This window comes from Sminthopsis crassicaudata, chromosome 4, assembly GCF_048593235.1.
Source record: "Sminthopsis crassicaudata isolate SCR6 chromosome 4, ASM4859323v1, whole genome shotgun sequence".
Taxonomy (NCBI): domain Eukaryota; kingdom Metazoa; phylum Chordata; class Mammalia; order Dasyuromorphia; family Dasyuridae; genus Sminthopsis; species Sminthopsis crassicaudata.
In genome coordinates this window covers 409,091,324-409,106,523 of record NC_133620.1, presented here as the reverse complement: position 1 = coordinate 409,106,523, position 15,200 = coordinate 409,091,324, and the positions used below count along the sequence as shown (strand labels likewise).

Here is a 15,200-nt window from a genome sequence, read left to right as displayed (position 1 = left end):
TGTTTTTTACCATAAAATCTCTCAAATAAGGGTATAAATTTTAAAGATCAGTTTTCTGGCTGACCCTTCACCCTGAGATTAATAATGTCAATACTTCAACTTTTAAAATAATGGTCTAAAAATTATTCTATTCCCATTTACTTTTTAATCCCTACCAATTTTTACTAAATCTAGGTTTCTTACAATTTAAAACGTGACTTTAAAATGGATATTTTATAATGAGTCTTTGCTTTTACCCTCACTTGAATGTTAAAATTTTCCTAGCTAATACCACAGATGATTGTAATTTTTTGAGATGAAAATTCAGGCCACAAGTCTGAAAAGATTTGAAAAGTTCCATTTATAATACATCATTAAAAAAATATATATACATATACAGATCTGATTTTTTTTAAGTACACTTACGAGAGGCATGGCAGCGATGAAGTTGAACAAATACCGCTTGAAATCTTTTCTGCTGCGACCAATGATACCACTGCAAACCACCACATGCACAGTGTTAGTTGCAAATGAAGCAAATCATCATAGTAAGTAGTCTCTGTATATTGCTTAATTTACTTTGAGGAATTTTTAATTATTCAAAGAATCCACAAGTTAAAAAGATGTGAAAACATTTTCTTTAGGGGGAAAAATAACCTGGTCACAATTTTTAACATGTTAATATTTTATTCGAACAGTTGACAGAGTTCTTTACCTGAGGGGAAGATGGAAAAACAACTATAACAATAACAATAAAAATAGCTAGCATTTATATATGTTTCAAGGTTTGCAAAGCTTTAGAAATATCATCTCATTTGCTCTTTACAACAACCCTGCAAAATAAGTGCTATTATTACTCCCATTTTATAGATGAGGACACTAAGACAGAGATAAAGTAATTTGTCCAGGATTTGAAGTCAGGTATTCCTAAAACTAAATTCAAAGTTCTAACCAATGTACTACCTATATGATGGTCTACATAACAAGAATGACAACCTGTTATTCCCAACTTCTATTAGAGACTGTATAGAAGGAAATTAATATTATGCTACTTTATGAAGTATTCAGAGAGGAAAAAAATATCGAATTCTTAAGGAAAACACAGAACTAAGGGAAATTTTTTAGAAACATGAATGGAAACTACCTGTATGAAAGGCAGTAAAGTGAATTTAAGACGAAGTACCAGTATAAGATCCCTTCTACTTCTCTAAGTCAAAGAAGTGATAGAATTTTAGAATTAAAGAATTCATTTAGGGTGGTACCTAAGAAGTTTATTAGCCAAGAATAAAGTATAATTTATGTCTTACAAATTATTATGTATTTTAAAGAAAAATTATATTTAATGGATTCTTTGGAATCAAAAACTAAAACTCTCAAAGTCTTTATGAAAACAAAGTAACCAGAAAAAATTATAGTGCCAAGAAGATTAACAGGAATTCTTAGTTTAAAAATGTTTATCATCTAGAATCATCTAGACATTATACCAGAAGGTAAATTTTTGGGACTATGTTGTTAAACTTAAAAACTAAATTTTTAAAATGACTCCTCAAATAGTAAAATGCAAAAATACAAATACATTGACTGTGATGAAAGCCATAAGTAAAAATACAATGTTATTTACCTTAATAAAAAACATTAGGAACATGAAACACTGAAAACAACAAAAAACTTAACAATTTTGGCTGGAATTTATGTAAAGCAAAGTGTCTTAGTGATGCTCAAGCTGTGAAACACACATTATTATAAAATATAATAAATGCATGCTTTTTTTAAGCAATGGTTTACCAGTGGAGTGGCAGCTATAAACTTTACAAAGTGTTTCTTGAATAATATCTTATTTCTGCTTATAATTCCACTGCAAAAGAAAAAAAATAATTTCTTTAATTAAAAAATACTGCAGGTGTCCTAATAACCATTTTTAAAAGTATTAGTTCACTTCATAATAATGCCAAACTCTTTCAATATGTTAACTGTAAACTTTTGTTTTCCTTCTTTTTTATTTATTGTAAAAATTTCTCTCTGAAAAGGGGAAAAATACAAAATATAGGTAATGTAAAAAACAAATTATGCCAACAAAAAATTATTTTAAAACACATTTACTAGTTTGTTTTAAAAAATAATTTTGCTTTTAAAATGTTCCATAAATTTCAAAAGTAGTAGAGAATGCAATGTATTTTTCTGTAGTTTGAAAAGAATAAAAATTTATTTTTTTGAAAAAGATCCTTCCTAAATTACCTATAAAGCAAGAGTATTAGCAATGCTATTGACCAAACAACCCTAAAGATATATAGAATATGACATTAAAACAAGATATAACAAGAACCATGTCAAGTTCCTTTTAGAATTTTTGGGGGGGCATTTATAACTAGAACAAAATAATTTTCTTTGAGAGAGGAAAAAAAAATCACTAAAAGCATTTGTACTACTGTTTAAAATAACAGGAACCTTAACTTCCCACTTCTATTCCCCAAATAATTTGCTGCTCAGTATTCTAAATTCTCAAGTTTTTAAAATATGTAATGTTTAACAAAACCAAAATTCTGAAGTGGCAGAAGCCAGAAATCCAAAAGTAATTATGATAGCTATGGTTAAAAAAACAGCTGAATTAAAAATGACAATTATAAAAATTCAGAGAATATTTGAGAAGTGTCATTAAATCCTTAAAAAAAAAAAACTCACATGAAAAGGCTTTTTTAAGAAAAGTTCTGACATCTAATGTCTACAACTGGGGTCCCAGTAACTTTTTTACTGATCTCTAAACCTGACATAGTTTTTCTGCAAGCCAGTAACTGATACCCTATATTCAATTAGTACAACTGGCAGAGCAGTACCTGATACTGTAGCTCAAACTAAGAACATAATTCACAAATATTATATTTTTACAGGCTTACTGCCACAAAAACGTAAGAAAAAGAAACCTGGAAGATACTTAAATAAAAACTTAATGATAAATATAAGTAACTATTACCTCCTGAGAATCTTGGCAACTCCAACATATTCTCCCAAGATGTATGCAAATAGAAGTCTCATCCTCTAGTATATAGGTGGAAGAAGTTAACTAGGAATCATGAGTCCTGATTTCTAATACCATATCTATTACTAACAAACTGTGTAACCTTTTCCAAATGATTTCATTAACTCTCTGTACCTTAGTTCCCTTATTTGTAAAAACAAAGGGACTAAATATAGATTATCTTTTAAGGTTATTCTAACTTCAAAACTGTATGATAGAGGCAGCTAGGTGGAGAAGTGGATAGAGCACCAGCCCTGAATTCAGGAGGACCCGAATTCAAATGTGATTAATGTGACACTTAACACTTCCTAGCTGTGTGACCCTGGGCAAGTCACTTAACCCCAGCCTGGGGAGTGGGGGGGGGGGGGGAACTGTATGATACTATGCTAAAGGGAAAGAAGTAGAAAGCAAATAAAACTAGGGTTAAATCTGAAGACACATCTTAATTATTTTAGAAGAAAGCATACACTATATATTTAATAAATAGTAAGAAATGGGCAATGAACTGAAGGGAAAAAATTAACAAGATATAATTCAGTTTAAGCAAGACATGATTCAGGATATCTAAAGGATGTGATTATGACTAATTATACAGCAAAGCTGGAGAGGGACGGGGAACTAGTCTGTAAATAGTGGTAGAATAGGGTGACAACCTAAGGTACCAATGCAAAGTTGCCAAGTACCAAAAAACTCTCTTGGTTTTATATAACCTAGGATAAAAGTACCTCTGCAAAGTAATCCCTGTAATTGTGTGTGCACACCAATGTGCAAGGAAATAAACTGTGTACCTATGAACCCTGAGGAATAAAATTAGGCTAAAATATTTGCACCAAGGTCTTGGCCATTTCTGGTACAACTATCATATCCTGAAAGATACACATTCTTCTACCCTCACCTTCTAATATAAGATCTATTAATAACAAGTTATGTAGCCTTTGCCAAATAACTTAATTAGATCTTTCTTCATCCAAAAAATGATCTCCAAATATACCCAATAGCCACAACAGGCTATTCCAATTCATCCTCTCTATAAAGCTGGGGCAAGGGGGGGGGGGGAGAGGAGGGAGAGAATACAAGTAGTTAGGAAAAAAATCATTTACAAAAGTTTTGCTTAATCATTTTTTCTTTCCTTCAGTTTACTTTTTCAAAACTACATCAGATTTATTTTAAGATCCAGGCTTATGGATAGAAAAATTTCAGGAGTCTCCCTAACCATCAGCACTCAACCAAAGAAAGGAATTTCTAAAAAATTATACTTCTTGATGTCTGCGATTTCTTGGAAAGTTGACAAAATATTCTCAACACCAATGGAAATAAAATTTAAATTCAAATTCCTACTTAAGCTAACAAAAAATTTGATTTACATGAAAAATGTAAATCAAAAAAGTAAAAAATCATAAAACTTTATTTTAATTTTGAATTTTGATAAGATGGAACTATGGGCACCCAAAGTAAGGAAATAGGGGTAGCTAATACATAAGGTTGTGTTCCACAGTTGAAGAAGCTTTGCCCCAGCTCACACTTCCTTTTATAGACCATATATCACAGGTGTAGAGCTACAAATTTCCTCACAAGTGATCTGGTCTGTCCCTTTCATTCTGCAGAGGTAACTGAGAGTCAGTGACTTCAACGTCATGTAGATTATATAGGAGAGGCAGAATGTGAACTCAGGTCTTCTTGACTGCAAATGCAGCATTCCTTTCACTGCACCATGCTGCCTTAGCAGGACATGGACTTCCAAAAGATAAAGGACTTATCCTGGGGCACATATTTACTAAGCAGTGGAGTTGACTTGGAATTAAATAATCTGGTTTCAAGTCCAATATTGTTCTAATTAATATCATGCTGCTTCACAATGCCACAGAAAAACAATGTGATGTATATCAACACTGCTTCTTAAAACAAATAAAATATATGTAAACAAGATTATGAAAGAGTTTCATTCCCATATGATGACTTTAATTGAAATACCACTGCACTAGAAAGGAACAAGATGCAAAGATATTTTTAGGAAGGACAAAACAAAATAAATTTATGAAGATAATATTCCATAGTTCAAATAAATAAAAACTGAGAACAAATTAAATTTTTTCAATTTTTATCACATCCTACAAACAACACTCTACTATATATATGAAATGTTGTAAAAACATAAACAAGTATTATTCTGCATAAAAGCATTATAATTCATCTGTGTATATGACACTTCCCTTCTGTAGCTTTTGCTACATATTCCTGAAAATCACATTGTAAAGTAGATTTTGTTATTTCAAAGAACAATGTTTAAAATCAAGGGTTGGTTTATCCAAGGAAAGAGCATCAAATAAGTTACATGATACAGAAATAGTCATAAAAGCAAAGACACAACCATAAAAACATATGATAATTTAAAATAACATCCAGATCCTATAATAAGTATAAATGCCTAGATGTAGTGATCATCCAAGAAACCTTTCTAAAGTCATGCAAAAAGCATAATTCTATATTTCATAAAATTGATCGACCCCAAACTAAAAAAAATTCTAGGTACAATAAACAATTACTAATTTTGTATTGTTGGATCATAGCTCTAGACCTAGAAGGAACCAAAGATTCCTTCATTTTACAGCTGAAAAATCTAAGGTACAGAGGGAGTAGGTGACTTGTCTAAGAAAGCTAGTGGTGTAGGGAACAGAATCCAAGGCCCAGAGTCAAGAAGTTTGAGTTAAAATCAGATACCTACTACCTCTGAGACATTAGACAAGTCACTTAAACTCTATGTGTCTCTGTTTTCTCAACTGTAAAATGGGAATAATTATAGCACTTATCTCACAGGGTTGATGGATCAAATGATATTATACTATAGACAGCTCAGTCTAATGTCTGGCACAGAGTAGGTAGGCTCTTAAAAATGACTTGTTTCTTCCCAAGGTCACTGAAGTAATAAACATCAAATGTCACATTTGAATCCAGGTCCTTTTAACTGCAAAGTTAGATTTTTTCCCATTATATTAATCTGCTTGTCTTCTTAAAACTTGAAAGGGCTTTTCTGAGATGATTTGAATAGCCCATGTTAAAATAATTAAAATAACTGAGGTCTTTTTCTTTTCTTCATAAGGTTTTCTAGAAGCTTTTAGAATCATTCCACTGAATTTACAAGAGCACCTAAAGCTGAGAAAACAGAACCACTGACTTAAAGTTGAAAGAGACATCACCAGTTACCTAATCTAGCTACCTTATTTTATACATGAAGAAATAGAAAAATATGAAATGTGACTTGTCTATGTAAAGCAGACATGAAATCTGAGCCTGGGAAGTCAGGCCCTGCACACAAACCACACCCACATGTAATTGGTAATTCAATAAAGTTGAATTTGTAGCAAAGTAGTTTTGACATAATAGAAGTGAATGGAAAAATACCTTTCAATGAGTGTCCCATTTTGAATCATCCAAACATCACAATATGTGCGAGATACCAGCATTACAGCAATAAGTATCAAATAACCTGTCTAGAAGAAAATAAATACAATTAATCTAAAAATGTTTTAAAACCCTAAGCAATAAATAATCCTAAACTTTGTTTCCCTTTATTATAAAAATGCTAATTTTAAAAACTAATACTTCAACTGGCAACAAATACCATTATTATAATAATTCAAACATCTACCAATCTTAACTTACCTTAAGACTGACATGTTTTCTTAAGGTGGAATTTATATTAAAATATTTATATATTATTTATATAAAATCTGCTAATGATAGTATTTTAACAATGGAGCAATAATAATAATTCTGCCAGCAAAATACTTTTTTATATTAAATTTTATTTTTTTCAAAAAGTAACTGCCTTTTCTCTCCTTCCCCTGACCCCAAGCCCAATACAATATTCAACAGTCAAGAAGTAATGAATCTATCAATATTTGCCCAGCAATAGTTAATAGAGGTATAGTTACTATACTTGAAGAATTTACCTCAATTGGTGAACAAACAGTGGAAAAAGAATACTATCATGTGGTAGAAAGAGAACTGAACAAAATCAAGACATTTAGTTTCTAAGTCCCAGGGCAGTTTCTTCAATTGTAAAACAATCTCTTAACTTCCTTTTTCATTTTATCATTCCATTTTAATCCTAAAATTTCAAATACTCTAGAGTTAAAAGTATATTGATATAAACTCTTTGAGGGCTCTTAAGAATACAGAGAAGGAAAAGTTCAACACAGGCAAGAACGGGTTGGTTGTTTTTTAACTTTTTTCCAAAGGTAAAACTTGAAAAAAATCTTAAAGAGGAAGATAGGTGATATTATGAAAAGGATGCCCGACCTAATCTAGTCTGAGACACTTTCTAGCTGTGTGAACCTAAAGGCAAGTCACTTAACCCCGCATGTCTCAGTTTCCTCATCTACAAAATGAATTGGAGAAAAAAATGGCAAACCACTCTAGGATTTGTGCCAAGAAAACCCCAAATGGGGTCATGAAAGGTCACTTAACTGAAATAACTGAACCACCACAAGTAAGGAGTCTTAAAAGACAGGCAGGATCTGAAGGCGCAATTATTTAGTCAAAGGAAAATTGGATAGTTCCTCTGAGTATCAGATTCCCCATCTATAAAATGATTATAATATAATATAGTATGCTATACTATATTATACTATATATACTATATATAATATATATAAAATGGTTATAATGCAGTATATGTATATTATATTATATAGAGAGGATATATAAAGGAAAGGATATATAGAGGGATTAGAGAAAGTCTCTATAAATGTTAAGGTATTATTTAAATGAGTAGTTGTTATGAGACCATGAAAGGTTTACTATGATTAAAATAATGCCAGACTTCTCCACCAATTACTGTCTGCTTAAAGAATACATTTGGAAGACTTTAACAGAAGTGAGAGAAGCTATGAAAGAGAGTATTAGTTTTAAAGCACTTTTTATAATAGCAAAGAACTGAAAACAAAGTAGAGAATAATATGTGAATGTAATAGAATATCAGAGCACTATAAAATATGAGGAAAGATAAAAAAATTCCAAGAAGCATTGCACAATAGTCAATTTCGTTAAGAGACATAGAGGAAGACTCCAAGTTAAAAAAACCAAAAAAAAAAAAACCTGTCTAAAGGATATATCCAAGAATTATAATACAAGGTGAGATTAAAAACCTACAGGTTGTAACCTGAGCCACCAGGAATATCACCTATGTGGGACATCACAGATTCACTGAAGTACTAAAATAAGATAGGAACTAAAAGTAAAGGTACCTTGAGTTTTAAACTGTCAAGCTGAAAGCCTATCTAAAAGAAAGTCTAAGCTATTATCCTCCCTGCCCATCCCTTTTTTACTCTCCCTTGTTCATATATGTAAGAATATCAGTACCCATGGAACATTCCCCTAGCTGCTCACAGGGTAGGACAGGACTCTTGAGTATGGATAACTCAGGAGCTGAAGGGCAACATGGATTAAACTAATTTGAAAAAAAGATTTTGATTTATTCAATGTTGGTCTAAAAGGTGTTAGGTACAAAGAAATTGAATTCAGTTCAATATATAAAGAATCTTCTAACAACTAGATCTAAAAATGGATTAAGCTTCCTAGTCAATGAAAATATTTTAATAGAGGATGGATAACCACCTGAAAACAACGTTATAGAGGAAATTTCAATAATGAATCAGAGACATCAGAGACAGAGTCCCTTCAAGTCCTTAAGAATCTAAGACATTTTTATTTCAATTAGATCTATTCCTCCTCTGCCCCATCTTTTATTTTTTGTTTTCACAATTCTTTACCATTTGTTCTTTATTCACTACCATGTAAATCATATTTATCTGCTTATTGAAGATAATTCAACATTAATTTTCAATATAAAGGACAATTTTACTGGCCTAGTTTGGTTGTAAGCTGGTATATTCCAGCTGTGAACATTTTTTTCCAAATGAGAGAGTAAAAGAAATGGAACCTCAAAAACATGTATACAAGTCCAATATGGTACATGCTGCAATAAGGTTGCAGAACCCTTGAGTTTACTGGGTTCTATACTCATTAGGCCCTTTTAAGTCCCCTCAAACTTCAAGAAAAAGAAAATATAATTATTGAAAATATGCTCTCTCTCAAGGTCCAGGCTGCTCAAAAATAAGTTATTCTGTACAAAATCATCATTATATATGGATAGCTCCCATCAGTAATCTTTCTAGTATTGTATAGTATTAACATCATTCCAACCTTAGTAATATTTCAATTAAGCAAGTCCATTTCCCTTGATTGTTCCTGTAAGAGATTTAAGATAGTATCCTAGACAAAAAAGAATATTATCCCGGGATTAATTAAAGGTTTGGGCCTTTTAATTCCCCTACCAATTGGTTCATTGATATATAAATTACATATCTGTTGCCACTTAATTAGGAACTCTGCTACATAGGTTATTATATAGATTTTAAGAAGTTGTTCCTCTTTTAAATACCTTTGTAGTGGCATGTTAAAGACTGAAGACATGGAAATCAGTAAGCATCCTTAACATCAAACACTTTGTTAATAAAGGGGATGAATAAATCTAGTATAAGCTAATATAACAAAAACTCTCTAGATCTTAATCTTAAGTGTGAAATTTTATTTTGTAATTATTATAGTATAATTAATTTCTTTTATAATCTGATTTCTAAAAAACATTTCTGAACATTTAAAAATATTAATTTAAGAAGAGTTCCATAGACTCCAACTGCTGAAAGAGTCTATAACATTGCTCTAGATAAACTACCCAGGACAAATAAGACTTGTATTATATTATTAAGTGTATGTTCAAAATATTATTTTCTCCTTTTGAACTAAAAGTTTCTGAAAACAAGAAATTATATTTAATTCTAGTGATGAAGAAGACATGAGGACTTCTAGGCCAAAGAGAAGACTTTCTGTTTCTCTTGAATGAATCATTTAACTTTTCTGGGATGCAGTTTCTTCATATAAAAAATTAAAATGTTAGAATCCCTTTCAAGTTCTAATAGCTTATTAGTCTATGAATCTATATATCTATATGTGCAATAGATGCAATTAAGCCGTACAGAAGACAGAGTTCTGGGCTTGAAGTCAGGAAGACTGGAGTTAAAAGATACTAAGGGATTTGACTCATGGTCACCCAGCAGGCAGGTAGCAGAAACCAAATTTAAATCTAAATTTTCTGAAGTCATACCTAATACTCTTTCTATGACACATATCAAAAGTTATTTATAACAGGGTCTATTTTTCCAAAATAAGACTTACCTCTTTACAAAATGTTCTAGGAACCATAATTTTCAGAATTTGTTGAATTCTTGAAAAGAATATCTTGTCCACCATAGCCCGCTCTTTCTTTCCTTCTTTCTACATAAGATCAAACAGAAAGTAAGTTATATCACAAATTAATAGTCTTTTATCATAAATTAATCAAAAATCATAAAACCAAAAAAACCATAAAAGAATGCCATCCTTGTCCAAGTTAACACTACTTATTTAAGAATACTATACTCATGTAAAAATACAAGAATCTCTTGTATACTATAATATAACAAAAGCTATTCAGCACACACAGAAGAATTTCAATAAAGGAAAAAAACTGAAGGCTATGATGTTGAAAGGCTAATTTACTTGGAAATTATTACTGGAATACTTGCAACAAAAATGGCAAGAATCCCAAAAGATTTTAGATCAAGCTAATAGAAAAGAAAGACCTCCTTTTGGGGGAACCTCTCCCCAGTTAGCATGAATTGCCTGATTGTCAGGAAGAATATTGAAATCCCTGAACCAGTCTTCATTTTTTTCTGTTATTTCCTGGGATGAAGATTGAAAAACTTCACCTCTCTATTTTCAAATATTTACCAATTTTACAATTATAATTTATGTTCAGAGTATGTTCAGCTACATTGTTGTTCATTCTTCATTTTTGAAAAGGCCATCATGAGTGATTTCTTGATTTGTGCATGAATCGTATTTAAGGGAGGCCAAATTGCACAAAGCTATCAGTCTCACTCTCTTTCAGAGTCATCAAAGCCAATGGCAAGACAAAAGTCAAGATTAGCAATCTTCTAAAATGACCAGGATGTCTTTGAAGTCAGACAAACCTTTAAGCACTCCATTGAGACTACTTCAGCTGCCTTCATGGATGTTGGAACAAACTGTTCTCATGTGCTCATTTCACCAAGGAGATCTTCCCATGGCTAGAATAGATATGCCCCTAAATTACTGATGACTTTGAAGCTTGTTATTAGCCTCTACCTGGTTTAGCCCATCTGCCAAGAGACAGCTTTAACAGGGTGTGGCCAATGCATATCCTTAAAGCTTCTTGGAGCCATATATTCAAGGAAGACTAGCAACCTCTTGCTTCATGAGACCTTTTCAGGATTGTTCATTTATCTTTGGTTTCCCCTGTCACTCAACTCTTAAACTGCCTCTTAAGGAACTGAGTCCTTAACTAATTGTGGTATATATAATGGAATACTTTTGTGCCATAAAAAATGATGAGACACAATCTCAAAAAATCCTACAAATATAAAATGATGCAAAATAAAATGAGCAAAGTCAGGAGAACAATTCATATAACTACAGCTATACTATAAAGAAAAAACAATCAAAATGATGACCAATTGTATGCGAGTATATATACACATAAATATATGTGTATCCACATGCACGCATGAGTATGTATGTATCTCTAAAGAAGATACATATTGCAAAATGAGACATTCATTTCTGGGAATGATCATGGTGTAGATTTATTTTGCTTAACTATACTTCTAACAAGTTCTTTTCTTCCTTCCATTCTTTTTCCCCCCCTCTTTCCTTCTCCTAGTTTTTAATTGGGGAAAAGCTTAGAATAGTGGCAGAGAAGAACAAGGGATGCCAAAGAAAAAGGGGACCATTAAAACATTCTTTTTTTAGTGCACAGAATGGAAAGAAGTTCAGAATGAATCACAAAAGCTATAGTTGTGAAACATGGAATTTATTATACATTTAAAAAAACTCCATTTATTATTTTTAAACAGTTCAATTACTTAGCATTTATTGCTTATTTAGCATTATTTTCTCTTTACATTCTTTTTTTCTCCTAAACACTTATCTTTTTCTCTCCTAAACACTTACCTACCACTTATTGAGAAGGCAAGAAACACATCAATTTTACAGATGAAATCGGGTAAAATATATTTCCAATTTAGCCATTTAAAAAAAAAAACAAGACAAAGAGAAAAGTTATACTGCAATTTGCACTCAGAATTCATCATTATCCCTTTCTTCCTTTGGAAAATAGCATTTCTTCATTATGAGTCCTTTGAAAATATCTTAGAGCATCATACTGATCAGAGTAGCCATCATTACATCATTACAACATTGCTATTACTGCCCACAATGATCTCCTGGTTCTTCTCACTTCATTCTGCATCAGCTTATATAGTTGTTGAGTAGTTTTTCTGCATCCATTTTCAACATTTCCCACAGCACAATAGTACTCTTATCACAATCATATGCCACCACTTGTTCAATCATTTCTAAATTAATTCCCTCAACCTCCTAAGTAACTACTGATTAGAGGAATGCAAATGAAAACAACTCTAAGGTACCATCTCACGCCTACTGGAAACAACAGATGCTGAAGGAGATGAGGGAAAAAGAGGTACCCTAGTAAACTGTTAATGAGTACTCCCTTGATCCAATCATTCTGGAATACAATTTGAAATTTTATTTAAAGGGCTAGAAAACTGTGCATACCCTTTGATCCAGCAATACTACTGGATATATAGATCTATATCCCAAAGAGATCAAAGAAAAAAGAAAAAGACTTCTATGTATAGATATTTATAGCAGATCTTTTTTAATTGGCAAAGAATTAGAAATTAAGAGGATGTTCAGCTATATATAATCCCACAGGAAACCTAAATTTAAGACTGAAAAGCATAGTAAAAAGAACAAAACCCAATTGTTCCCAAAGTAACCACTTTATCTTCGTGTGTCTCACACTAAGAGTGATAAGGCAAGGTTTGAAAAATACAAATCTTAGAATAGAAAAAGCTCAGGAGCATGTGAATCTTTTTGTTGTTGGCAACTCAAAATCCAGTCAGTAGCTAAATAAGTCTTGTTGATTCCACCTCTAAAATCTTACATCCATTTCTCTTTACTTATTGGCTATATTTTATTGGTTCAAACCTTAATCCTGTCTCTCTTGGCTTACTGCCAAAACCTGTTACTTGGGATTTCTGCTTCTATTGTCTCTCCTCCCTAATATATTCTTTATACAACTGCCAAAATAAGTATCTTATGGCACCAGTGTGAACTATGCCACTCCTTTGCTCAAGAGGTTCCATTGTTTCCCTACAACCTGAAGTTTAAAATACAGATCTCTCCTTGGCATTTTAAACACTTTACAATTTGGATGAAAAACCCTCTCCAGTCTAAGGTTACTACACACTGTTCCCTTTCACAAGCACTAATTTCAAGCCAAACTGAACTACTTACTGTTCCCCTAATTCAGCATTCCATCTCACATAATAAATTATAAACTTAAATGTATGTTTTATAAATACATCATAAATATATAAATAAATTATAAAATAAAAAAAATCACAATATGATACTTGTTTCAACTGTGCTATTTCAATATATCTTACAATTATCTCTTGGGTTCTGTCCTGGGCTCTCTTTTGGTAAACAATTTGAAATTATGCAAATAAAATTTAAGCTCACTTCTTAATTAATTCAAGTTTGTTGCATATTTTAAAATATTTTTTCACATTCTTTTCCTAACTCCATAAAGCAGGTAATTCTCTCAAGTTTTACTTTTGCTTCTCTTTTCTTTTCTCTCTAACTTCTCCCTTGGAAATTGCATTCATGCTATTGTTTGAAATATCACCTCTGTATATAGCTCTCAAATCTAAATTTACAACCCTGATTTCCAATATCTGCATTTAAAACTGTCCCACCTTCAGATTTTTGCTCGTTATTCCCTATTAACTGAAATTTTTTTTCTTTCCCCCTCTAACTATTAAATTCTTACTCATCCTTCAAAACCTAATACAAATATGATGAAGCCTTCCCTGATCCTTCCAATAGGTAATAAATTTTCATTCCCTGAACTTTACATAGAACTTGTTTTCAATTCTTGAATATATTTGTCCTACATTATTTTAGGAATTAAGAACTTTAAAGGAATTTTAACCAACTGATACATACTTCCAATACAGTTATAAACAATATTATATATATATATGTATATATATATATATATAATTAAATTTGATTTATAAGATGAGAGAGGAAGTCAAAGATGATTAAATTAAACAGAAAGCTAAACAGTGATGGGATACTAGAAAAGGGCTGATATAATGAAGAGAGATATCAAAAAGAGAAATGAATTTAAATGGAAAATTAATTTAGTTTTAAATATGTTGAATATGAATTGCTAGAAGTTCTAACTGTCTATTGGCTACAGGGTAGAGATATCTAACAGGCGATTAGAAATTCAAATTTGGCAAGTGATCTTAAAAGCTCTAAAATGACTTAATTCACATACAAAATTCTATTGACTTATTGTTGAAACTTGGCAGAATGCAATTCTCAACTAGAATGAAGATGCTTTAAGGACACATTGTTCAAATATAACCAATTAAGTAATACTGGGCTACAATAATCTGAGTGGAAATCAATTAACCTCTTTGGAGGGAAATAAAGTGGAAAATATTTGGAAGAAGCTCAATGGAGGGAAAAATAGAGATAATATGCTAAGAGTAAACTATAACAGAGACAAATATGGTAAGAGTAGACTAGAAGTCTTTAAATTAGCTTAAAAAACAGGATGAGGAATTTCCAGCATAAATCATAAAGATGGCAGAAATCAAGTAATCATAATAGTGATGGGGATAGCAATAAAACAGACATCTGCTGGTATTTTCTCCCTCTGCTAGAAAACAAAATGACTGAAAAGTTATGTGCCTTGCTGATAAATTTATCTTTCAAAAAAAAAAAAAGAAAAATAGATTACTATTATTCTGAACTTGATCATGAGCAATGAGAAGAAACTGGTTATTTGGAAATGCCAAGAATTATGAGAACCTGAAAGATAGAGAGGAACATTTAAAATAATTTGACAAATACCCATAGCCTTTAAGAAAGCAAATTTCAAAGAGTTTAGATATAAAAAAGGCAAATTCTCTTAAAAAGGAAGCTCATTCAAGAATAACAGGAGAATCAAAAATAAAATTCTGGCAAT

General features: G+C 31.4%; 1 protein-coding gene across 1 annotated transcript in view; it reads right to left on the bottom strand.

The window, feature by feature from the left end:
- Positions 1–15,200, bottom strand: part of ABCD3 (ATP binding cassette subfamily D member 3) — an 83,082-nt gene that overhangs the window by 41,931 nt on the left and 25,951 nt on the right. The window contains exons 3-5 of the mRNA XM_074262742.1: positions 10,229–10,327; positions 6,392–6,480; positions 406–475 (exon numbers count right to left, since the gene is read on the bottom strand). Coding sequence (XP_074118843.1) covers positions 406–475; positions 6,392–6,480; positions 10,229–10,327 — 258 coding nt within the window. The remainder of the gene's footprint in view (positions 1–405; positions 476–6,391; positions 6,481–10,228; positions 10,328–15,200) is intronic.